The sequence below is a fragment of the Stylophora pistillata genome, chromosome 9, assembly GCF_964205215.1.
Source record: "Stylophora pistillata chromosome 9, jaStyPist1.2, whole genome shotgun sequence".
NCBI lineage: Eukaryota > Metazoa > Cnidaria > Anthozoa > Scleractinia > Pocilloporidae > Stylophora > Stylophora pistillata.
In genome coordinates, this window is record NC_142527.1 from 17,350,201 (window position 1) to 17,375,200 (window position 25,000).

At 38.6% G+C, this 25,000-nt stretch overlaps 3 protein-coding genes and 1 pseudogene across 4 annotated transcripts in view; 2 read left to right on the top strand and 2 right to left on the bottom strand.

Annotated features, from left to right (window-relative positions):
* The window catches only part of LOC148723568 (uncharacterized), a 401,859-nt gene that overhangs the window by 313,533 nt on the left and 63,326 nt on the right, over positions 1 to 25,000 (bottom strand). The window lies entirely within an intron of this gene.
* On the bottom strand, positions 3,324 to 4,591 carry LOC111334310 (uncharacterized). The gene is made up of 2 exons (XM_022940011.2): positions 3,880 to 4,591; positions 3,324 to 3,670 (listed from the first exon to the last, which is right to left on the bottom strand). Exons 1-2 carry the CDS (start codon positions 4,565 to 4,567, stop codon positions 3,471 to 3,473), a joined length of 888 nt encoding a protein of 295 aa, XP_022795746.2. The 5' UTR covers positions 4,568 to 4,591; the 3' UTR covers positions 3,324 to 3,470.
* LOC111334319 (bone morphogenetic protein 1) overlaps positions 9,742 to 25,000 on the top strand; it is a 26,038-nt gene continuing 10,779 nt past the window's right edge. Inside the window, exons 1-4 of the mRNA XM_022940018.2 lie at positions 9,742 to 10,053; positions 18,950 to 18,982; positions 19,195 to 19,569; positions 20,320 to 20,757. Of these exons, the coding sequence (XP_022795753.1) occupies positions 9,906 to 10,053; positions 18,950 to 18,982; positions 19,195 to 19,569; positions 20,320 to 20,757 (994 nt within the window). The 5' untranslated portion in view covers positions 9,742 to 9,905. The remainder of the gene's footprint in view (positions 10,054 to 18,949; positions 18,983 to 19,194; positions 19,570 to 20,319; positions 20,758 to 25,000) is intronic.
* The window catches only part of LOC148723582 (zinc finger protein 862-like), an 8,719-nt pseudogene continuing 4,483 nt past the window's right edge, over positions 20,765 to 25,000 (top strand). Inside the window, exons 1-3 of the transcript XR_015992008.1 lie at positions 20,765 to 21,557; positions 22,818 to 22,873; positions 22,969 to 25,000. The exon at positions 22,969 to 25,000 is cut by the window's right edge and continues 4,483 nt beyond it. The product of XR_015992008.1 is annotated as a zinc finger protein 862-like (transcript). The remainder of the gene's footprint in view (positions 21,558 to 22,817; positions 22,874 to 22,968) is intronic.

A 25,000-nucleotide genomic window follows, 5' to 3' on the forward strand; every position in this document is an offset into this window, starting at 1 on the left:
TATGGGTTTGTAGGAGTGAACAATCCAATGGTTCCAGGTTTTTCATAAGATTTTCACTAATATTGACAAAGAAGTCATTGAAGTGTTCGACTTTCCTGAAATTATCAGTAATAGTAGCATTGTTGCAGTAAATGGCTTGAACCCGGGGGTAACATGTGAAGGTGTAGTCTGATCGTCCGTACAAACGACTCATTCACGACATAAACATCACAAACGGCCTAAAAAGAACGACCTAACTTTACCGACAGATCGAAACAGACAAATCACGACCGACTTACGTCACTTGAGTCTTACTGTCAATAACATCACGGCAAAACCAACCGATCATTTCACACAAACTGGAATAAGAACATTCTACTGACAAAAATCATTAACTTGACTCTGATGTTGACTTCCGCACAGGTTGTCGAAACGTCAGTCACAACCACCGACAACAGTCCTTCTCAGGACTACACTCACCCGGACGATCAGACTACACCTTCAGTAGCATTGTTATTATCGATTATTGGGCCTATAGACTTAACCTTAGTTTTCCTGAGCACTTGATCAGTCAATTTCTAAACTTCTTTGGGATTTTTGGACTCCTTGACCATCTTGTGCCAGTAAGTAGCCTCTGCTTTTTTTAGAAGCTTCTTTACTGCATTCCTCTTGCTTTTGTATTGCATCCGTTTGTCTTGATCTCCTGTAGACTTAGCTTCCTTCAATAGCCTATCTTTGGTTCATTTGCTTCCTAATTGAAGAATTGATCCATGGCAGGGATTTATCTTTCACTTTGACCTCTCTAGATGGTAGGTGCTCATTCAAAACATTTTTATATAGATATTCTAAGGTATACAAGCTGTCGTCAATATCATCAAAGATGCTAGCCACATACCAGGGTGCCTGATCAAAGTCGCGCTTCAGCCTATTAATATCCACTGACGTATACTTCTTCACTGAAATAACTTTTGGTTTGGCATTTTTCTGTGTAAGTTTTACAATAACAAAGACCAAATGATGGTCGGAGATACCAAGGTCAACAGAAGAAGACTTTATCACTTTGGATGGGTGGCTGGTAATGACGAGATCGATTAAAGACTCTGAATGGTCTGAGATACGAGTTGGACTGTTTATAACATTTGTAAGACTAAAGCTATGTATAATGTTTTTAAGTCGTCTGCCAAGATTTGATTCATTGTTACCTGAATTAATCAGCAAATCACAGTTAAAGTCCCCAATGAGGACAACATTCTTCTTATTCAACCAGACATTTGTCATCAATTCTCGAAAGCTATCGAAAAAAGATTATCTTGGGGTGGCCTGTATATACAACCAATGAGAGATGACTGGGACCTCATAGTAACGTTTACCCACGATGCTTCGATGTTGTATGAATCCCAGGTATGCACAGGGTGAATTGTAAGGCTCTCTTTAAAGTATACAAGGTCGCCACCACCATGCCTGTCGCGATCCTTTCGCACGAAGTTGTAATTCGATATCGAGATCCAATCATTTGAGACATCCTCGTTTAGATGAGTTTCTGAGATGCCAAGGATTAGTTGAACTTCGCATAGTTTACTAACCAAGCCGTTAACATTTAAGTGGCCAATTTTCAGCCTTTTATCGCCGATTTCTTGTCGCAAGGAAGTAAGGATGTCTTCATCGGGCACTAGAGGTACGCTCACAGAGTCGCGGAGTTGATCGTTCGCTTCAGTGGATGCGCAGCCAGTCGAGGTTGATGTTTCGGCGAAAGGTAATGCAGATAAACAACATGCCGAACACATCCCATAAAACTGGTGTTTTTGTTGAAGATTTTTGTATTGGCTTGGTTTCACTCGGCCACAGTTATATGGCACCAGAGTTCAGTGATCGCAGTTCAGGGCTCTGTGATTTCTAGCTACGATCAGACATACAGCTGCTGCTCTGTTTGATTTGGAAGCAACTCTTAGAAGAAATGACTTGGAGACTTGCACCTCAGTTTCTTGCCTTTGGGTGAAAGGGAAAAGAATCACAGAAAATCCTGTTCTCATGGAAAATGTTAAATTTCAAAAATCAGAGTATAGAAAAATATCTAAGGATTGTCCAAAACCTCATCACTTTAACCCTTTGTGCTCTGATAATCTCTCCCAGTCATTCCAAGAGAAATTTTATGATACTTTGTTAGAAGCTGCCCCTTCATGTGTAGCTTTGCAGTTTATGACAAAACCCCCCGTCCAGGCTGTGAGCGAGGAAGAACTCTTGGACCAGATCACATATGCTGACATTGATCATGAGGAAATAGTAGAATATGCAGAGGGGTATTCCCTTAAAGAGTTAGCTGACATATTTGTTGCTCAAAATAATTTTGAAAGTTTGTAAAATCCTACATATGAGCATTGTAGTAGCTTTTTAGAGTTTCTGCATCATTCTGAGTTTGCAACTGAGGTAATATTTCAGAAAACAATGAGTCAAAGTACAAGTAATTCAGAATTTTGGTTTTCACAGAGGGCAGGGAGGATAACTGCCTCCATATTTTACAAGGTATGCCACATGAAAGAGACAACCAATTCTAAAAATACAGTGAATTTGCTAATGAATTATTTTCCTCTTAGAGAGGATAGCACCCCACATCAGCTTCCTTGGGGTCATGAGAAGGAAGTTGTGACCATCAAAGTGTATATCAAGAAACATAGAACAAAACATAGGGGTTTGGAGGTTTTTCGAAGTGTTCTTATTGTAGACAAGCAGTATCCATATCTGGTAGCTTCTCCAGACAGAAATTCAAGTTTGTAAGTGTTGTGCCAAGACACTTCTGGAGGTCAAGAGCATTTTTAGCAAGAGAAATCTTTAACCCCATGTTGCAGCAGCTCACTGCCTTGATGTAGTGGCTGGCAAATACTATGTAAAAAAAGAGACATCTTGGAACTATCAAATGCAACGACAGCTAGCTTTAGCAAGATTGGAACAGTGTAATCTTATCATTTACACCCTCAAGGGAATCTTAGTGGTACCTGTTACATTTGACAAAGAACTGTGGGATAAAATGGTGGGGAAGCTATCAAAGTTCTTTTTGGAACACATGGTGCCTGAACTCCTCAGTGGAAAGATTCTTGAAGAGGTTACTCACACTTGAGTAACAATTCAAGCTCTGTCTATCATAAAGCCAATTTATACACTTACAAGATGCAAAATAGTCTTAATGACCTGTTTGCAGGTTAGAGAATACACTTGTTTTTTTGCATGTTGTGTTTTTAACTCAAGAAATATATGACAGTACTCCAAGATCCATATATTGTAAACACGACAGAAGTGATTGTGGATCACCAGTCTTTTTTTTTGTAAACCAGTGTTATCTTCTGTGGATGAATTCCAAAAAACATTCTTTGTTTGTGAACTAAACCAACAGTTTTAAGTGGGTTAAGTTAAGGGTAAGATAAATCTGAAAGATTTCTTTGCATTGTGAAGTTAGTTTTAGTTGTTTCTATGACAAATTGGAAGCATACTGGAGAGTTCTACTTTGCAAGTGGAGGTAGTAGACTACACAAAGCAGCACAAACTATTAATATTTTATCAGCAAGAGGTACAAGTGGTATAGGCAGATTTCCTGGTAGAATATGGAAGTCTTTCAGTCTCTCAATGGCTCTGTCAACATGAATTCTTGCACTGGCAATTGATCTTGTTGTCTTCAGTGACTTTTTGGACAGTTGCTGACCTATTTTGAAAGAAATAAAAAATTAATGTTTAATATTGACTTTTCAATCCTTTGTTAAGTCTCTATTTCAAGTCGAGATTGTCTTTATAATGTGACTCTTAAGTTACAAACATCCATGAGAGGAAAGGATGCTACTAATGACTGTTGTGTGCATGGTGGGTAAGTAGGGGACTGTCCTGTAAATAGCAATAACTTGAGGGTTGAGTTACCTTTTTTAGAGAAGGGAGGCATATTTAGGAAGGCCTTTCGCTTTGTCAGCAAGTCTCTGATTGCAAACCCTCTGTCAGCCATGACGTGGTCCCCTTCCCCAATCAATTCCAAAATTCCACTTTTTTGGGTGAGTTTGCGGTCACTTGTACTTCCACTCCACAATTTTGACACAAAACTGAAAAATCCCGATGGAGTTATTCCAACTAACGTTTTGATAGCGTTATGGCTCTTATATTCGCTCCACGTGGCTCGCTGTGCAGCAGGAGAGGTAGGTTTCTGAATGAATATCTCCGTACAATCAATTATAACCCTAGTGGATGGATAATTTATAAATGACCGGGGAAAGTTTAGGCGAACCATTTCTTTAGAAGGCCAAGTCAACAAAACATCTCTCAAAGTAACAGTAAGAAAAAAGATCCAGGTGGTGAGCACCATACAAACAGAAGACTTAGAGATGGAAGGAGTGTCTAACAGGTGTTGAACAAGTAAACCCAATCGAAGTCTTACCAAGGTCAAAATAAATTCTTGCAAGATGATTAGACTTCTCCTTTTGCCACTCTTTTTTACAGGTCTGTATTGGAAATTGACTTTTTTCCCCTTATTGCTGTCCCAGTATTTCAGTTTCTCGGCTGCAGGTTTAAGTAGATTAAATATCGCCATAAGACAGGCCAATGTTGGAAATCCCATGTAGAATTTCACGGGTTCGTCATTTTTCAGTATATCGTCCGTGAAAAGTTTTCGTTTTAATGCGGGCTTGTCATTGAGTTCGTTTCGAATTCCATGTTCTGTTGTTCTCCGCTTGTCGTATCGACACATTTTGGATGTTACCAGAACTGGTAACGGGGAACGGGTGTACAGCGGTAACCCGCCTGAGAATTCAAAATGGCGGAGTAAAGGGAACTAAAAGGGTCTGGCAACTAGTTTTGAGCACGTGCTCTTCGAACGCGATCGTCGGAGCAAAGAGCATGGACGGTAAGTGTACGGTTTATTGAAGGATTTTACTTTGAAATGTTGAGTGCCTCATAAATTTAGTTTTTGTCTGGTAGACATTGCAGGTTGCATAGAAATCAAATCCTCGGAGAGGTGAGTATCTTACAATTCATGCACAACATTTGAACAATCAACTCAGAACTACAAGCTCGCGGCATTTAGCATGTCTTCAAAGCTTCTTTGAGGGCCTTTCGAAGATTAAATGTTAAATTAAATGTTAGATAAAGTCCGGCAAAGTTTGCTTTCTCTATTGTTTACATGGAAGTTTATGGGTCGATACAAAGATATGTTCCTGATGTTATCTTGTGAGGTAAGCAGATATCTGTATGTAGTAATTTTAATAACTAGGCTGGTTATTACGTTTCCTAGCTCATTTCTGTTAATCTAAGATATTACCTCCTTGCTACTTATCAGCTAAAAATGATGTTGGGCAATGCAAACAACCAACATACCCAAACTCTGCCAAAAGATGCAGATTTCAGGAAGGAAAAACAAAGAGAGAGGTCAGAACAAATGGTGGCAGCCATTGCAGAAACGTTGACTTCAAATTCTCGCCTCTGAATACTAGGCTTCGTGGCTTCGCCTGGGCAATAGTTAAATATAACCGAGTCGTCTAATTTCGCTGCAAGCGGCGACCTAGCGATTTGTAAACATCGTTTACTCCGCCATTTTGAATTCTCAGGTGGGTTACCGCTGTACACCCGTTCCCCGTTACCAGTTTTAGTAACATCCATACATTTTTGATCAAATCGTCCATTTGTTGGTGATCAATGTCCGTTTAACAAGAAACAGACACACACTCCTTTTCCTTGAATTCTTTTATTCCATGCACTTTGTCTTTCTTTAGCACGTAGTCATTGAGACATGGAAAATTTTGGCGGGAAATACTTCTTTGTTGTCTTCAGTTGAATTTCGTTTTCAGTGGAGACATGGAAAATTTTGGCGGGAAATACTTTTTGTTGTCTTCAGTTGAATTTCGTTTTCTCCGCTCACTGGAACTTTTTTCGCGTTGATTCGAACATCTAGGGACTGAATATGGATTAAAAATTGTTAGAACCGTACCTTGTACTAATTTTTTGATCCCAGAAAGTTTCTTTACGATTTGTTTCGTCTCAAAGTGTTCAGAGCATATGTGTAAGTTCTTGACTGACGTAAACTCCTTATCAGCCCGACGACAGAAGACAATCCATTTTTTTCTAAGCCTCTCTTCGCCTGGAAACTCGAAAAAGTTGAGATCCCGCCGTTTTTTAGAGTTATTTTTGCACACAGCGATCGCACAAAACTTGATATCACACTTACAGTCGCTACGATCTGCTTTCAAAATAAGCATTTATTCCCCTCAGCCTCGACTTGGTACTCTTAATTAGTTACCAGACTTTCTCGCACTAACAATTCGAAACTAGCCTATTGGCTGAGTTTTCAATCGTACCATTACGACTGTCACAGCTGCTAACGCTAGCGGCGGTCCACGCACTGAAGCTTTGCGAGAAATTGATGCTAACAGCCTTGCACTTCAATCAGTAGGTTGGTAATCATGACACAACAGCAATGAATAACGGCAGTGATGGTCTTTCACCAATGCATCGTTCAACAACTCTCCAGTGAATATTTCCATCAACTTTCAGTCGAATGCTCATCCCAACGATTCAGCTAATGGCAGTTGCCTGTAGTGAATTTCTACAAAAAAAAATCAAAGTATTTGGACTTTTCATGAAACACTTCTTTGTTTTTAAAAGAAAAAAATATCGATCAATACACGTATTTACACTACAAGGTACTCACCTTATATTAATCGCGATGTTAAACTTTCAGTGCTTTCCCTTGCACACTTCATTTCTTTCCGTTTTGCCACCAAAGAGATAAAAGTTGTAAATTATTTTCCTTCTCGAGCAAATTCAGTGGAAATTTGAAAAAAAGATGTTAAAAGTAAACGGCTTGTAAATTCTGTGAAATACCACCATTATCCTCAAATAGTGTGAAGCTTGCTTAAAAAGTTTGAAACCGAATGTAAATACAAGCAGCCCCTCCAAATTTTTGGCAACTCAGATTTTTTGGGCAGCACGAGAAATTTGGGCAAAGCTATTTTTAAAGAAGCTTACATGTGTCTGTGCATTTTTTTTCGAAGAGATATTTTCTGTTTCAAACTGAAGTCAGCGTTGTTAATAGGCTCGATTTCCACCGTCTCCCAGGTCCGGTCTTTGATCTTCCCCTTCGGGAGGATGAGTGCGGGCTTCTTTTCCCGAACAGTGACTGGTAATCGAGCCTACGTTGTAAAGCCAGTTAAATTCACACGAGACATGGTTGCCTAGCACGTGGTCACTTTCTGGTTATTTTTTTAAGGGGATCATATGCATATGTTGATATATATACATATTTGTACTTTTTTTGTTGGGCACTGTGCTGTGCTGCACTAGTTAGTGTGGGGAATTTCCAGTCGTGGATTAATTACCAGCCGCACAAAAACGTAAGCGGGCCTATCGCCATCGCGTTACCTGTTCCGAATGTGAAAAAGACATCGTTGCTGAGTACCAGGCATCCTCGGAGACCCAGGGGCTGTGGGTCGATTTCGAGTTAGGGCATGAAGAGCCCCTGGGGACATTGTCTTACAAGACTAGTTCCAAATGGTCGCAGTCGTTCTGCCATCTGATTGGTGCCAGAAAATCTTTGTGTTTCTCTGCCCAATCAGAGTGAAGTGTGCTTTGGAGTCCTTTCGCGTGTTGTAACACGGACAAATGCTAATAGCTCAGTTGCTCGCTATGTTTGTTTGGGCCGTGCGACGGAGATTTGCTTGAGGTGAAAAGTTTCAGTCTCAGCACACAATGTAAGAGAAATTGATCAGATTGTCCGCGAAAATCTTACCGGAAATTTTACTGAATACTTTCGCAGGTATCACTAGAGAACGTGTTTTAAAGTTTGCGAGGTTTGTATACAACACGATGGTTGTAGTCATTGATATGTTGCTTTAAACGTTAAACGAGACTTGAGCTTTTTGCTGTGACTGAAACTTTGCCAATTCCGTGAAGTTATTTCGTTGCACGTGCCACGTAGGTATGTCGAGCAACTGGTACTTTCGTAACTCTCTGTGCGTACCAAAATCTAATTTCATCTTCGCTTGAAAAAAAAAGAAAAGCAAAGCGTGGAAACTTTTGCTTAGTAGATGTGGGTAGGTGACCCTGTAATATTAAGCTGACATTTGCAATAAAGCAAACCTGCCCTTTCCATCCATTATTTCTTGGTCTTTAGTTTTGTTTTTCCCATTGAAAGCAGCATCGGATCGATTCCCAATGATCAAAGGTAGTTAACTTGGTCTTCAACAATCGACAGAAGAGGGGAAATGACAATGACCAAGGGACTAGAAGATAATCCGTGGCCCTCCTAGCTCAAGAATTTCAACACTCTAGGCGGCAGTTGAAAGATTAAACTCTTTCCAAACCCTTTCGGTAACTGCCCGAAAAAACCTCTCCTTCCCACGATGTTCTCGTTAATAAGTTTTTGTTCAGATTTTAATTAGCTAACCGGAAACACAGCTAAGCTTTCTCTAAGCGCTTGCTGGAGGTCGTCCACGAACTTAAGCCGTATTGTGAACGACTTTACAACAAAGCGAAGATTAGATTTTGGCGCGCACAGAAAGCAGAAAGCTACGTAGGCGAAAGCGCCAGTTGCTCGACATACCTGCGTGGCACGTGCGACGAAATAACTTCACGGGATTGGCAAAGTTTCAGTCACAGCAAATTATGCAAAAATTGAAATCTAGAAAGATTTAAGTTCAAATCTCGTTGAACGTTTAAAGCGACATATCAATGACTGCAACCATTGTGTTGTATACAAACCTCGCAAACTTTAAAACACGTTCTCTAGTGATACCTGCGAAAGTATTAAGTATAATTTCCGGTAAGATTTTGACGGACAATCTGATCGATTTCTCTTACATTGTGTGCTGAGACTGAAACTTTTCACCTCAAGCAAATCTGCGTCGCACGGCCCAAACAAACATAGAGAGCAACTAAGCTATTAGTATATGTCCGTGTTAAAACACACGAAAGGACTCTGAAGTACACTTCACTCTGAATGGGCAGAAAAACACAAAGATTTTCTGGCACCAATCAGATGGCAGAACGACTGCGACCGTTTGGAACTAGTCTTGTAAGACAATGTCCCCAGGGGCTCTTCATGCCCTAACTTGAAATCGACCTAAAGCCCCTGGGTCTCCGAGGATGAGTACCAAGACGCTCATGCAAGAACCAAGCGTATAGGCAAGAGGTCAAGAGAGTTAAATTTACTGTTTCTCATGCGCCAAATCAATCACATCTGGGTTTCACCGACGGCGATGAAACAATAAATATCCTTAAATACAGTAAAATCCACGCCGAAGACGTTGGCTCAGATCTTCCGAATGACAACAGTACAAAATTTATGGATGTCGGTGTAACAGAAAGACTTGGATCGTACCATTGATATATTTGGCCGTCGAAATGGCAGAGACTGCTATTTATTTTAACTTGTTTTATATGTACGCCTATGTTAGTGTATCATATGACGACTGTTTCGTAAAAATATGGGCAACTTGCGCGAACTTTTTGGGCAAATGGTTCACCACCCCCCTGGCAAAAAATTGCCCGTACGTCTATGGCGGAATCCCTTCGTCAGGTAATCAATTTTCCTATAGAATTCACGAATCAAGTAATGAATTTTCCTTGAATCGTACAATTGAATAAAAATGAGAAAAGAAAAGAAAAGAAAACAGCATCAGTTATTCGCCACTTTAGAAACGAGCAGAGGACTGGAACGAGTTTCAACGCGCAAAGGTGCTTGAGATCGTTACTTTTCTCATATTTTTCTCAAATTATGAAGGCGAATTGTTGTGTTCCTGGTTGTAATACCAGCCACAGAAACAAACCATCTGATGTTGAGTTTTACTGTCTTCCACAGTTGTTCTGTATACTTTTCAACTCGCAACTCCGCTAAGTACCTCGCTTTGTTAACCAATCAGGAACAATGTTTGCGAAACGCGCGACGTCGTCAAAGAAGGCCTTGAATGACCCTTGGAAAGTTCATCCTTGAAGCGTTTTTAACCCTACTGCGCAAACGTCATCGTCTCTTATTCTATAGTTTTTGGTCCGTAAATTTCAAAAACACTTCTGGGAAGATGTCATCGATAGCCAGCTTGATGCTTACCACTTTGGGTAAGTAAAGTAAAGGATAGTTCTTTTTCTACTCTCTGTTCGCCGCCAAGCTTGTATTGTAGTTTTGACAAGCAAGAATGTGCTCGAGACGCGTGGAGACCCTGCCTACGAATGCATTTTTCATCCAGGTTAAGCATGCCGGGGTATTTGTTTTTATTAAAATTATTGCTAGGACGTCGAAACTCTTGAATGCCACGAAATTTTACCGGTTTCGTAAATGTCGACTTGCGGACGAACGCCTTATAGCGTTAGGTTTGTTTTTAAATGGCTTTATACAAATGATTTGGATTTCGTTGTTATTGTGTAGTTCTTAGAAGGAAATTGTCGATATCGTTGTGAATATGCTTTAGAGACAATTCACGCATGTATTGTTGCGTTAGAGCGGTTATCGTTTTTCTTAGTTACGTCTGCAAAGACGAACCTCTGATCAACACTTCCATGACGGTAGCACTTTTCAATGCGGAAATTCGTGTGTGAAGCGAAATTGAAAATACTTGCCATGAGCTTTAATGTGAAATGGAAATACATAGAGAATGGCAAATTATCCGTAAAATCTCACCATATAAATAGTCAGGTTTTCCTTCTGGAATATAATGCGGTAAAGGTGCAGAAACGATTCCTTGGTAAGGTCCACTCGCAACGCAAAAATGCTCAATGTTTTCTTGATAGCCCCTATCAACTATTTGTTGCGTTGTATTGATCTCGTTTTAGTCACCAAATTATTTGTCCAACAAGTGCACTAGTGCGAGAAGAACTTGTATCTACTGTTTATAACTGAGAGGTAGATTACAGCGAATCCGATCACAGGTGTAATTCCACGTAAACGTGTTCAATGTTGTGAAGTGGGTTTGAATCTTAGATGACGAGTGTGTTGTGACGAAGGTTTGAATCGTAAATGAAGAGCGTGTTGCGAAGGTTTGAATCTTAAATGAGGAGTGTGTTGTGGAGAAGATCTGAATCTTAAATGAAAATTGTGTTGTGAAGAAGGTTTGAATCTTTAATGACGAGTGCCTAAATTCAACAGTGGAATTCAGGGTCTTGAGTTATCGATGATGACTCGCGTAATGATGTGGTTGTCTTCTCTGTATCATAAAAGATCCAAAAATGCCACGATTGATGAATTTTCTGTGCAGTATTTCACTGTATGGCCTGCTAAATTCAATAGTTTATTTGAATTTAAATCTTCCCCTCCCCCCCTTATTTGAACCCACAGATACAATAAATTATGTTACAACTTGGATTTATGGCCAGCATGCTTCTCACATGGGCTATAAATCCCATATCTTATAATACAGACCTCTAACTTGGTTAGTAAGAGGTATTGGTGTTTATAGGACTTGAAGGATAACCATGAGTTAGACTGAACTAAATTTCAGTTCTGATGTTAGAGATGATAAAAGAGTTATTAAAAGAATTTTTGCTATGTGCAGACGCCATGTAAACCAAACTCCTGGCACTAAGCCTTTTCTTATGATTTAACCATTGATATCATGTAAAATAAATATCAATCTGGTGAGTCACTTTTGTATCAGAAAACAGCTAAGTTTTGAAACTTTATGCCAATTATTTGAGAGTAAAGTGTAACTCCAGCAGGAGTTGTTAGACCTTCTATGGCACCTTGGTGCAATTTCATGACATTGTGTTTGAACTGGCCACAGATTTCTACTGAAATTTCTTTTTACTTTGTGAAGACTCAGCTACCTGTATTTATGGTAAGATGTATAAAAGGGGTCACCAGGATAAATTACATGGAAATCACAATTTACATGACTGGCTAGCCTCTGGCCATTATGGTAGCTGCCGATTGGTCAAGAAGTATGAGCTGCTTGGCCCAAGAAGTTACATGTTGTAATAGAAGAGCGGATAAGTACCTCAGAATCATCATTGGAAGTTAGATCAATTGTAAATATTGGTGACCTAATCATTGCTATTCTTCTAAAAGTTATTTAAAACTGACTGACTAAAATTTTGGTTGAAAATGTAACCAAGTCCTTTACTCTGATGAATTCTTTTTTATGTTGGATGAGGTGGTCTCATTGATGAAGCATTTGGGAAAGTGTGCATTTGTTGATAAAAAGTCAAATTTGGTAATGAGTTATTTAACATATTAAAAATAGTGGAATATTTACAGAAAGATAACATGCATACATACATACATACTAACTTTATTCTGGATGTAAACAAGCTTAATTACAGGGAAAAAAACATAGTGTTAAATAATTAAACATCTTGAAAAGGGAGTGAAGAGGTTATATAGCCCCATATTAAAACTCTCAAACAGAAATAGAAAATGCAAAATAAAAACATGAAAATACAATTCCATCATTCAAAAATCTAGATGTTAATTAACACATGGGTCTAATTTAAAATTTATTAATTAAGTAGATAATAATGAAGCTTATTTTTAAAATGATAAAAGCTTTCAGCCTGTACTATGTCTCTTGGAAGATCGTGCCATATTGGGACTATAAAAATCAATATAAAAAGAATACTTATAACAATTGGGTCTTGCGCTTTTAACATACAATTTTAAAGGGATGATTCACTCTTGTGGACCCAACTTTTGAGAATTCTAAGAAATCATTAAAATTCAAATGATAGTAACCAAAGACAAACTTAATTATCACTGAAAAACCCTCTTCAGGGAGTGTCAATAAAGTTTGTATTGTATTGTATTGTATTGTATAGCACTCAACTAAAGATAGGTAAATTCTACAATCAGATAACAATCGCCATTTCAACAATTTACAATGGTCAAGATAAGGCATTTCTCCTTTGCGTTGGTTAAGTGCTAATCTAGATGCCCTTCTTTGTATACTCTCCAAGGCGCAAATGTCCTTGAGGAGGTAAGGGCAGCAAACAGGTACAGCATATTCAAGAATTGGTGGAACCAAAGATAGATACAGCGTTGTAAAACATTTACATTGGTGGTGCCAACAGAACATTTCATAAAACCTAAAAATTTTAGCTTTGTTCACAGTTATGCTAATATGGTTAGCCCATGAGAGATCTTTTGATATTGTGACACCTAGCTCTTTCAAGCTCTTTGCGTCTTTCAAAGGTTTATCTAACATATATTGCTTAGTAGACTTGTTGCGTGTATGGGTTATACGCATGGATTCACACTTGTCGGCATTGAACCGCAACTGCCACTTACATGCTCCTTTCCATCAGGTTAGAAAGATCCATTTGTAAAAGCTGAGGATCCTTAATAGGGTCGATTATTTGATGATAGATCTTTGTGTTGTCAGTGTAAAGTTTCACAGTTGACGAAACACAGTTGGTTATATCATTGATATAGATCAGAAATAACAATGGACTGAGAATGGTCCCTTGTGGGGTACCAAAGGTAACACTAGACCAATCAGACCTAGATCCTCTTAGAATCATGCGCTGCCTGCATCTTGTCAGGAAGTGCCTGAGCCAGGCATGTAAGCAGCTGTCAACACCAGCAGGAGCCACTCGTGAGGAACACTGTCAAATGCCTTGACCATGTCAAGGAAAACCACATCAGTTGGGCGAGACAAATCACGTGATTTAGCCCAGTCATTCAACTATGATAACAACTGTGTTAACCATGGATCTTCCTTTTAGAAAGCTGAATTGGTTGTCATTTATCAGACCAGTTTCTTGCCAAAACTTATGCAATTTATCAAAAACAATTTTTTCACCAATTTTGTAAACGATAGATGTAAAGGAGACTGGGTGGTAATTTTCTCTGAGTGATTTAGAGCCCTTCTAGTAAGAATAGTTCATGGGAGGTCAGCCCTAATGGTATTTACACACAATTTGGTAGGATGGGACATAGAGCAAGTGAGATTTCTGATACAAAGCAATGATACAGGCAGAGGTTAAATTCTTGTTTAATGAAAAAGTTATTGTGAAACAGATTCAAGTCAAAGGTTAACAAATCAGTCATAAAAGATGTAAACCATACATAAATTGCATTTCCAATAGAACTAATGCGACGCACTGACAGCAAACAAGAACAAATATCAGATTACCTCTAAATACTTAAAACAAGCCATCCTTAGCTTGACGGTTCAATTGTAATGTTCAACAGACTCAGTGAATACAAATGCATGTTTAATTCCTTGGAGGGGGGGGGCTGTGGTATGTATTTCTTATTCTTTACATTGTCTTTTTTGTCTCAACCTTCTTTGAACAGTCAAAGATCTTGCTTTGATTTCTCCTTTGTAGTTTTGTTCTCTGTGCTTTCCACATAATGACATGTGCCCTGGTAAAAAATGTTGTATATTTGCCTGTATACCCTTAGCAAACTGAAACATCTTCATTCCTGTGAAATAGGGCCACTCAGAGCAGATTCCCAGATTTTTAATTTGTTAAAGGCCTTTAGTTTAGAGGAAATAAAAATAGAAACTTTGATTGCCAAAAACAAAGATAAAGAATTATTTTTCTAACAGTATCAATTTTTTTATCTTCATTCCTGTGAAATAGGGCCACTCAGAGCAGATTCCCAGATTTTTAATTTGTTAAAGGCCTTTAGTTTAGAGGGAAAAAAAATAGAAACTTTGATTGCCAAAAACAAAGATAAAGAATTATTTTTCTAACAGTATCAATTTTTTTATTGAAATTGCAGCTTACTAACTGATTACTCTGTTTCAAGCCTTTATTTTTGGTTTCAGGATTAAAATAAAAGAACTTCTGAAATTCTCCACTAGAATTCCCTAAACTACTTCCTGAGAGGACAAGTTGGCATGTTTTTGCATCAAGAAAATTGTAGTGGTAAACTAACTGAATGTTCATTTATATCTTTACTGAAAATTGTATTCATTACATGAGAACAAAACCACTTGTCAAGTGAATATGTACTCAAGATTTGTGACAACTCTCTACATTTTTGCCAAGTTAAAGTGTTTTAAGCGCTTTTTGGAAACTTTAAGGAGGACTCAACGAAAGCTTTGATTTAAGCTGAGGCAATAGAAATAAATTTGGTTAGAGGAAAATAGTGTACTGTGAGTAACTCTTGTGGCAACTGTTTATATTTTTGCCAAGTTAAAGTGTTTTAAGCACTTTCTGTAAACTTTAAGGAGGCTCAGTGAAAGCTTTGTTTTAAACTGAGGTAATAGAAACAAATTTGGTTAAAGGAAAATAGTGTACTGTGAGTAAACAAAACAGCTGGATGTCTTCATCATGGATTATGTAACCCTTTCTTTGGGGTGTTACATTCATTGTATGCTGTTATAATTGCTTCTTTAGGGGTAGGCTACATATATTTTAGTTGTTGTCATTTATATTCATTCACATCTTACAATGATCCTCACGCCCTCAAAAGTAAATACCCAATGAGTAGGGGTTACGGAATCCTTGTTTTACAAACATAGTATAGATTACGAACAAAGTATAGATTGTTTTGTTGATTGGTTTTTCTTACTGTATTTTTTACATTTCCAAAGATTTCATTCTGTTGTATCATTCCTATCCATTTTGATGAAAAAGGCACAATAGAAAGGGTTGCACAGGGCTCGTGTTGACACACCCCAATTGTGGCTGCTTATTGCATGAGAAATGTTTTACATTCGTTTGAGCATGGTAACAATTTAGAATATAAATGGTGTTTGTATCAGTGTATAGAATATAAAAGGTGTTTGTTGTGGTGTTGTCTAAAAATGTTATTAAAGAATTTAAGCTAAGTTGTCACAATCAAAATAAATTTCACCAGCTAAGTTTTAAGAATTGAAATAAATTTCACTTTCTTCATGGTTTACAAAATTTTATCATGTTCTCCAAACATCCCACGGGGTTTAGCGGTAGCAGCTGGTAAACTGATAGATATAGTTCACTTACGTATCAAAACATAATACAAGGCTCCTGATTGGTTCTCTACCTTTTAAACCAGCTTTCTAATGAAAATTTATTTCACACCTTTTTAGTGCGTGAATCTCAGTATGCATATAGTGTAAACAGCTATTAACCTCTCAGATAGATGAGGATGAAAACATCACAGCTAAGTTGACAAAATGCTTTCAAGTAAATGATGTGACTCTGTTCACCAGTGCAGCACCATACACTGAATGCCTTAAAGCCACATGTATTATGCACAGCCTTTTCTGCTCAGAACAGAAATCAGCCTTTTTTTACTTTAATAAGAAAATTTTACTCTACAAGTTGTCCCCTAATAATTTTCTGTAGCAGTGCCACTGGAAAATGTGCTGTGTTTTTACTTGACAAGGCCTTGCACTTTCTTATACAAACTTTTATATTTTATATATTTACAAGATATTCCTTGCAGCCAAAGACCAATACTTCACGTAACTAAGCAACTTAATTTAGGAAAATGTTTACAATTTTATACCACAAACACATGACAAAGACACTTTAAAACAATAATTGGAAAGGATTTAGGGAAAATTCTATTTAACAAGTAAGTCTCCTTCCTTGACAAGAATCCCGGGAAAGTTTCATTGCTCAAACATCATAGCGCATAACTTCTTTTGTGACAAGCTTCATGTCTATTCATTCAATTTATCCACAATAAAAGTTTGTATAGCATTCTTTGAGTAAGCATTTATTTGCCTTCATCACAGCTTTTATGTAATTTTCACGTCTCTTTGGCAGTTTAAGAGTTTAGACTGAGAGGTAAGAAAATTTAATTAGTGAATATCCTTTTTTTAAGAAATTTACTTCTCTGTCAAAAGAGTGAGATACAAACAATAAAAAATGTACATGTATGATAGTTTGCTTTACCTCTCCAGTCCAATAGAGCAATTTATGACTAATAGTCTAAATCTATGTAGGATCACTTTGGTTTCGCTTAACAATGTTTGGTGATTGGTGCAGATAATTTGCCCTAACTTTTAACCAGTCAGGTGCATCCCAAGCAGTTTGCTTGTTTTCTTTTGAATTCACATCTTTTCAAAGGCAAGCTACACCTTTTGAACTTCTCTGCTATCTTTGCTCAACTTGAGGAATTAATTTAATTCTGGCACTCAAGCAGGCTGCAAACATCCTGGTGGTGCCAGACCTATCAACCCCTCAATTTTAAATCTCTTGTGAAATTGTAGCCAATCTGTCTGGATATCTCCATTATCACATTTTTTTTTTCTAATTTTGTCATTTTGAAAACATTTCGCACAATCTGTACATGATGAAAAGATGCATTTCAGTATCCTCGATCCATAAGTAACTGTCATGGAATATGCAGTTGGTTTCACAATTGATAACCTGTTTTTCAGACATTTATTGTCATGTACTTTCTAAGCAATGATAGTCTGATAAAATTATGTTAAGCACATATTTTCTGTACAGCTTTCTGTAAACGATGGAAGTTTGAAAGAGTATTTTGGATGGGAAAGGGTAATTGTGGATAAAATGACGATAAAGTTCCAAGATCTAGAGCACTGCATACATTTTCATGGTCATGGTTTTATCTTGATACTCAATTTAATCTTGTAATGAAAATTCATGGAATACATGTTCATGTTGGTAATCTAATTTCTAGCTTTTGAATTATTATCAGTCCATGTTTTATGTACAGATGTCTCAGAAAAAAAAGATTTGATTACGTGCATGTTTAACTCTGAGAAGAAATCAACTTTTAACTTAATTCTCAAAATCTTCAATACATTCCAATAAACTCGTGGCAAGAATGGACAACTGTACCGATTGGGGGGTTTTGATATTCAATTCAAACTTGAAATACAAATACCTGTGTTTATCAAACTGAATTAAGACAAGAAAGAAGTAAAACTACCATGGCAAGCTGCTTCTCATTTTCTCGCTTATTTTCTCACTCATTTTCTGTGATAACGTGGGAGTCGTAAGCCACTGAAAATGTGTCTTTTTTAACTAGTTGCGCGTGCTTCTCATCAATTACGTCATCATATGATTCCAATACTGGTGTTATATACCCACAAGAAATCGGTATATGATTGGATCGATAGATTTGTTTGGCACTCACATAAAGCATCATATGACTCTATGGTAATGCTTTATGTGCACATAGAATTATTCCTGTGGCGATCTTTGTGATTCAGGGTATTTTTGGTTTGTGTTGAAGGAGGCTCGGCCACAATTCTAGGCCCATTTATCCTGTAGACTGTAAACGGGTGTTACTTTATTGATGCAATGGCCTCGAATTTGTCCACTTGGAGCAAACAATAAGTTCTAGCTATCACTTATCAGTAATGGTAATAGGAGTGGAGTCCAATTCGGTCTGTAATAGTAGAAGTGATCGACAAAATTGGAGTCCGATTTTTTAATTACGAATTAGTAGTCAAAACTATGACAAAATTTGCGAAAAAAAAACTTAGCCATTGGTTATACGTTTTCATTAAAAAAAAACAACAACAACTGTCGACTCGGCGAAGTGAACGACATCAGCGCGCACATGACGCGTACTGTCCAGTTACAAGCATGACGCATACACTGTCCATTTAGTGCTGTAATCGGGCTGGTGATTTACCAATCACCTTCGAGAATTTTGGTCTAGTTCTGATTATGCATGATGCCGACCACAACGGATGGACGAATATAAATTATGAGAGCGATGCGTTTTTCGTTTCGTTTGGTCAAAGTTTGTAAGTGTTCACAAAATGTGTCACTCAGGTCTAGCGGGGCGTCTTTGCAACTTGCGATTCCAAGAACTTATCAAGGAGCGAGACTATTGCATTCAGGGTCTTCACGCTTGTTGTCCAAAATACGAACACGTAAGAAGCAAAAGAATCAAGTCAGTTTGCAAACGTGTGCACCGGACTTGTTGATGTTCACGATGCTACCCGTTTGGTTGCATTTCACTTTTGCTCGAAAGCTTTAATCGGCGTAGTGAAGGTGCGCCAATGTTTTCATGCGTTCTATTAGGTTCTTCATAAGAACTACCGTTATTGAAAAATTTCATGACTGGACAATTTGTAACTAATATTTCAAATATTTTCAGTTTTTCTTGCTGCCGAGTATCAAGTTGTCGAAGGTAAGTTCTAGTCTGATTTGATATCTTAGCGCGATGGCTGAGTTTAGATATGAGTGTACAATTTAAGATATCCTCAGTTAAAGCTAAACTTTGACACTATCTGTAAGACTGTTTCAAGTAAGATACAGTCAGCGCTGACCTGCAGTGCCAAGCTGGAGGTGAACTAGTGCGATATAACTAAAGTGATATTAATTTCCTTCTCTTTTTTTTAGCGTCAGCTTGTCCCTATTGGGTGGAAACGATATATCCCAAAGACAGTAGAAATGACACCATATTCAGTCCTGGATACCCTGGGTATTATGACTCGGAGAATTGTAAATGGAAAATCGTGGCATCCTACGGCCATAAAGTTCTCATCTACTTCACAGAACTCGAGTTGGAAGATTGTAGTAGCTGTAGTTGTGACAGTGTGGAAATTTATGATGGAACTGATCAGTACAGCACTCGTTTGTCAAAAAGCTGTGGAAGCAGTCTTCCTGTGCCAGCGTATTCTACAGGTCGTAATATCTTCTTGAAATTCACTTCAGATATAAGTGTGACAAGGAGAGGGTTTGTGGCACACTACAGAGTGCTGAATTCCTCATCAGGTGGGTCTTAAATAGTTTAATTCGCTCACACAAAATCTCTACACAGAGGGAATCCTCTTGATTCTTGTACATTCATAGATGAGATCTGATGCAATTAAAATAAGATAACCAATATAATAAATTGGACGGACTATGTTGAGGACTCAAAGTAAGGGATTTGCAAAGAAATCAACAGAGAGATCGTTACCTTACAACGAAATAAACAGAATTGTTGGAGAGGAAAGGTAACGCCTTTCCTATGAAAAAACAAGTACAAAAGGCGTCCAGCGGAGTCCCAGTAGACTCTTCGCAAAGATACATCCCGTGCAAAACTGTTTAGCAGTTGCGCGTAACATTTTGTCATTTAATTTCGGCAATTTCGAGTTTACGTGGCTTGAACTGCCCCGGCAGAACTTGCTGATGGGTTGTGATTGAGCGAAGTTTGCTCTAACCACGAGCCCTTATCTGTTTTAGCGACATTTTTCGCCTTTCCATTCACAGTCTAGTTCTCTAAGCAAAGGTCTTCGCGTGCAACTGGGATCAAGAGATGTTAAGTGGGTTTTACGTTGGAAAACATCTCGGGTGTCATTTATGTTGACAAGTTATAATTGTAAAGGTGTAGTCTGATCGTCCGGGTCAGTGTAGTTCTGAGAAGGACTGTTGTCGGTGGTAGTGACTGACGTTTCGACAACCTGTGCGGAAGTCATCACATGTTACCCCCGGGTTCAAACCATTTACTGCAAGTTATAATTGGTTGTTCACGCATTTCAGGTTGTCCAGCAATCACTCCTGGCGCCTCAGCTGGCGTAATTTACAGTCCTAATTTCCCTTGGAGTTTTGCGGCCCACAGTTCATGTGACTGGCGTATTGAAGCACCTTCGGGGAAAAGGGTTAATTTGAAGTTCATAAGATTCCACTTGGGGTATTACTCTAATTGTGCATACGGCCACGTGGAGGTGCGAGATGGTTACTACAACTTTCTGCTTGGGAAGTACTGTGGGTCTCAAATTCCAGCCTCCGTCTCCTCCTCATCCAACTCTCTAACTGTTAAGTTCCGTTCTTCCTACGTCACCTATTCGGGATTCCTGGCACTGTACCAAACGGGACACAGCTTTCCAACAAATGCTTCAGCCATGACTACATACAGACCTGTCTACCCGACAACGCGGTCTGCATATTACAGTTGTAGTAGTTACAGCTCTGAAACAGGTAAGTTCAAGTTCACCAATTTTCTATAGCCTACTGAGAGCATACTTGTAAAAGGAGTTGTCTTTTAATATCAGATCAACAACTCCCGCCCTAAAGTGATTTAATAGTGAACTCAGATTTTTCAAAGTTTAGTGCTTTACAGAGGTGAATCGTTTTCCTCGGAACATCTGATTAAAAAATAGACCGAAAAGTACGACTTACATTTTAAAATGAAAAGGTAAGTTCACGACACAGAGAGTTTCTGGGTAACCAGCAGTGCTGTCAATAAGGGCCGGTAGCCGGCCAAAACAGCCGGCTACTTTCGTCTCACTTACTGTTAATTTTGGTGAGAAACTTAAAATAAGGAAAAAATCCAACAAAAATAATTGTGAGACATCCGCCTCAAACGTCTGAGTCGAAATAAAGGCGCATTTCTGGAGATTTAAACGTGGTTACCTTTACCACGCGCGATGGATCGAAGGGTCGTGGAACGCCTGCGACATTTTCACAGAACAGGATCCAGCAAGAAACCGGCTTAAAAATGAAAAGATCCTGCAAAAATAATTGTCAAACATCCGGCTCAAACGTCTGATTCTAAGTAAAGGCACATTTCAGGAGTTTTAAACTTGTCAACCTTTCGGTTGAAGTAGAAAAAGCTGAAGCAGATCGAGGTGATCGAAGGGTCGTGGAACACCTGGGACATTTTCATAGGACTAGATCCAAGGCTTTCGCATGTGCCAAAATGGCGTCCGCGCCAAAGAAACCGAGGCAGACATTTCTGAGCACGTTTTTTCACTCTCCGTCAAATGAGCAAAGCAAAGGTAAGGACCTTTATTCATTTTCGCATGTATTGCATGCATAATGTAAAACCTTTGTATTTCTGTGATTTCAACGCTTCAAATCATGATCTGTGCATTAAGCACTCGTTCAGCTTTCTTTGAACTGGGTTCTTACTCAGTAGAGCAATCACCAGTAATGTAGTTGTGGTAACACTTAATTAAACCCCTGTAACTTTGTTGGCTCCTTTTTACTGGAAATATTGAAACAATATCAAGTGCCAAGCTGCTTAGTTCTGTGAGAGACAACTTTTGGACTTGCAGTATTTCCTTACTGACAGAAAGCGAGGGTTCTCTCAGGGGGCTGAACACAGTTTTTGATACCTGTGTTTCTTTCGCCATTTTCTCTAAAACCCTTGATCTCTCGGTCGCCAAAACTGGCAGCAAGTAAGTTAACAACACAAACTTTGTAATTTTGATAGTTAAGGTGACGTATGTGCTGTTGCCATGACGACATGAATAAATATAAAGAGGCCTTGAAAATCGGTTTTGTTTATTTGTACAAAATCTAGTCATTAGATTTTCTTTATGATTTGCATGCTACGAACTTGTAACGATACTCACAAGTTAACACCATTTTGCTAACAATTTAACAGAGAGATTTTTAATTATCCCTCGTTGAAGATTCACTCGATTATCTAGAATTTCCTTTGTTGAAAATCAACTTTTTTCAATAATCCAGTTACTTATTTCCTAACGTACTTTCGTGCCAAATTTCGTGAAATTCTAAAGAGTGGTTCTCAAGAAACAGGCATATTTCCGAGAAAGCAATTTTCCATTCAATCGCAATTTTTTTACTTACTACGCATGCGCTGCATTTAACTGGGTTCTTTCGGTAACAACGAAAAAGCTGAGAATTACCGGGTTAAGTTCGCACCGTTAACTTTTCTAACATATCTTTTTAATAAGAGATTAAAGTCCTCATTACACTGCACCAGCTATAGAGAAACATAGGACAGATAGTGCGGGTACGAGTTGAGTGAATAAAATATCCGCTCCATTGACGGCATGTTTGTTTCTCGCAATCCTTGTGCGCGCGCTGAATTGCATCAGCAAAAGCGCGCGCGAAAACTGTGTTCGGCCACCGTAAGCTTACAAGTATACCTGTTGATACGTTGGCGTACAAAGGCATAGTAATGTTTTTTGTGTGAGAGAGTTTCAGTCACAGGACTGTTGGTTAAAAACACGAAATCGTAACTATCTTTAATAAATCCTTTATGTTGAAATTTTTTCAAAACACCACAGGGAATGAAGGAGGATGTAATGAAAGTACACTTCAAAGTGGTGAAGCTCATGTTGCAGTTAGTATGAATAATTTCTTGAGTACTATTTTGCTCCAGCGCATAAGGTGGTACAAAATATAACTAGAATAACCATGGCCTATATTTTTCTTCAGCAGCCCATGTGGACACCGAAAACAAGCCAACACATCATTCAACCAAACCTGTCCCTACTTCTCGTACAATTGAGTTAATAAGCCAGTCTTTTAAAGAGTCACCAAAACTTCACTATTTTATGAATGCAAAGAAGGTTGTAAGAAATTAATATGTGATTGTCGTTTTAAACATGAGTGGATTCTTGATCGAGAAGTTGGATATTGTGAGAAGAACGGTTTGTGGTGGCTGGTATATGAAGAGGGGAATAGTATGTTTTGCCTTTTGTGCAGAATGCACGATTGTGAAAATCCATTTAACCATCAAAAGAAGTTTAACCAGGTCCCTGCTGTAAGATTTAAAAAGAGTGCACTGGATGGAAAAGATGGACTCAGTGGCTCACAACAACATGAGATGGCCATCCAGAGGGAGCACAATAAACAAGTGTCGTACTTTCACAAAGAGTTCGAAACCCAGCTACAGACAAAAAATTCAGTGTTCCACCATGCTTTCCTGTCAGCATATTGGTTGACCAGAGAAGAAATTGCTTATCGCAAGTTCACATCTTTGTTGGAAATAGAAGAGATTCTTGGCGTTCCCGAAATACGTTGTTTTGATCACAGATCTCAGGGTTCACAGCGAGAATTGTTTTTGCTGCTGGGCCAAAGCTTTGAAGGATGAAATAGTAAAGAAGGAAAAGAACGCAGACAGCTACGGCCTGATGGTGGATGAAGCCACCGATGTCTCCGTGGTAGAGCAGCTGATATCTTTTATGCAGTTTGCTAACCTAAAGACAGGTGTACCAGAGGTCCATTTCCTGTCCATTCAGGATGTCCTAGAAAACTCAACATCAGCGAATGCAGCGACCATTGTGAAACTAATCAAAGAAGAATTGTCAAAAGATGGTTTGGATATCAACAAGCTTAGCAGTCTAGCCAGTGATGGGGCAAGTGTCATGACAGGCTCTCGCGATGGGGTGGCAGCCAAGCTGAGGGAAACAGTCCCAACTCTCATTAACATCCACTGTATCTGCCATCGCCTCGCCCTTGCTTGCAATGATGCAAATGACAGCCTGACCCCAATATCGCAAGAAGAAACTGTCCTTCGACAGCTGTGGAGTTTCTTTGAAAACTCCGCAGCAAGGTCAGCAGTTTATGTGCAAATTTCCTCTGAGATGAAGGAACTTGAAAGCATGTCTGAAAAGAGCAAAGAAAAACTCGCAACAAAGGTACAGAAAGCCTGCAGAACAAGATGGCGATCTCTGGATAAGTCTGTAGAGAGTGTATGTCGAAACTTGCCAGCCCTTCTTCGGACCCTAAGTTTGGTTCATCCGTGGTTCATCTCCCCTCGGCTAACCCAAATCTTTTTTGAAATATCTTAAAAAATTCACGTTTCATTTTCTGATGTTTCCGTTTAATGTACATGAACAACTAGCACAGGAGTACACTTGTGTGAAGTTTTGTATAATTCCGTCAAAGAACAAAGAAGATACAGCAGTTTGAAGGTCGTTTGCGAGTGGCAAAACTACAGTCTTGGGGAATAGAGGAGACAAAAAAACAAACCAAGCCCAAATTTGACATGTGGAGGGTTTAAAGCATTCCCTCTCAAGCAGTAGAAGACCTTCCACTAACCCTTCCATTTAAAAGATCGTAAAATATTTTCCCGAAAAAGTCTAGTAAAGGTATACGTATACCAAATGAAAGTTGATTTAAGCCTCCTGATAACTCAACCTTGAAATTTCGACCAAGATGAAAACATGACAAAATCTTTAAACGTAAGGGTTTAGGTCTGAAATTTACACACAATGTTTGTCAGCTCGTTTTGATTATGTGTCAGCAATTTTCACACGATTTGGTTGAATATGTTTGGTTTTGGAACTATTTTTGTGCACCCCCCCCCCCCCCTTCTTTTTTACCTCCGAGGGGAGATGAACCTCAAGGTTTCTTAACATTTCTTAAGTGCCATTTTATCAAACAGCAACAAGTTCTTTATTGTTAGAAAGGTCTTGGTTAGAGGAACATTTTTGGTGTATTTAGAATGTCCTAACCCTTCAAT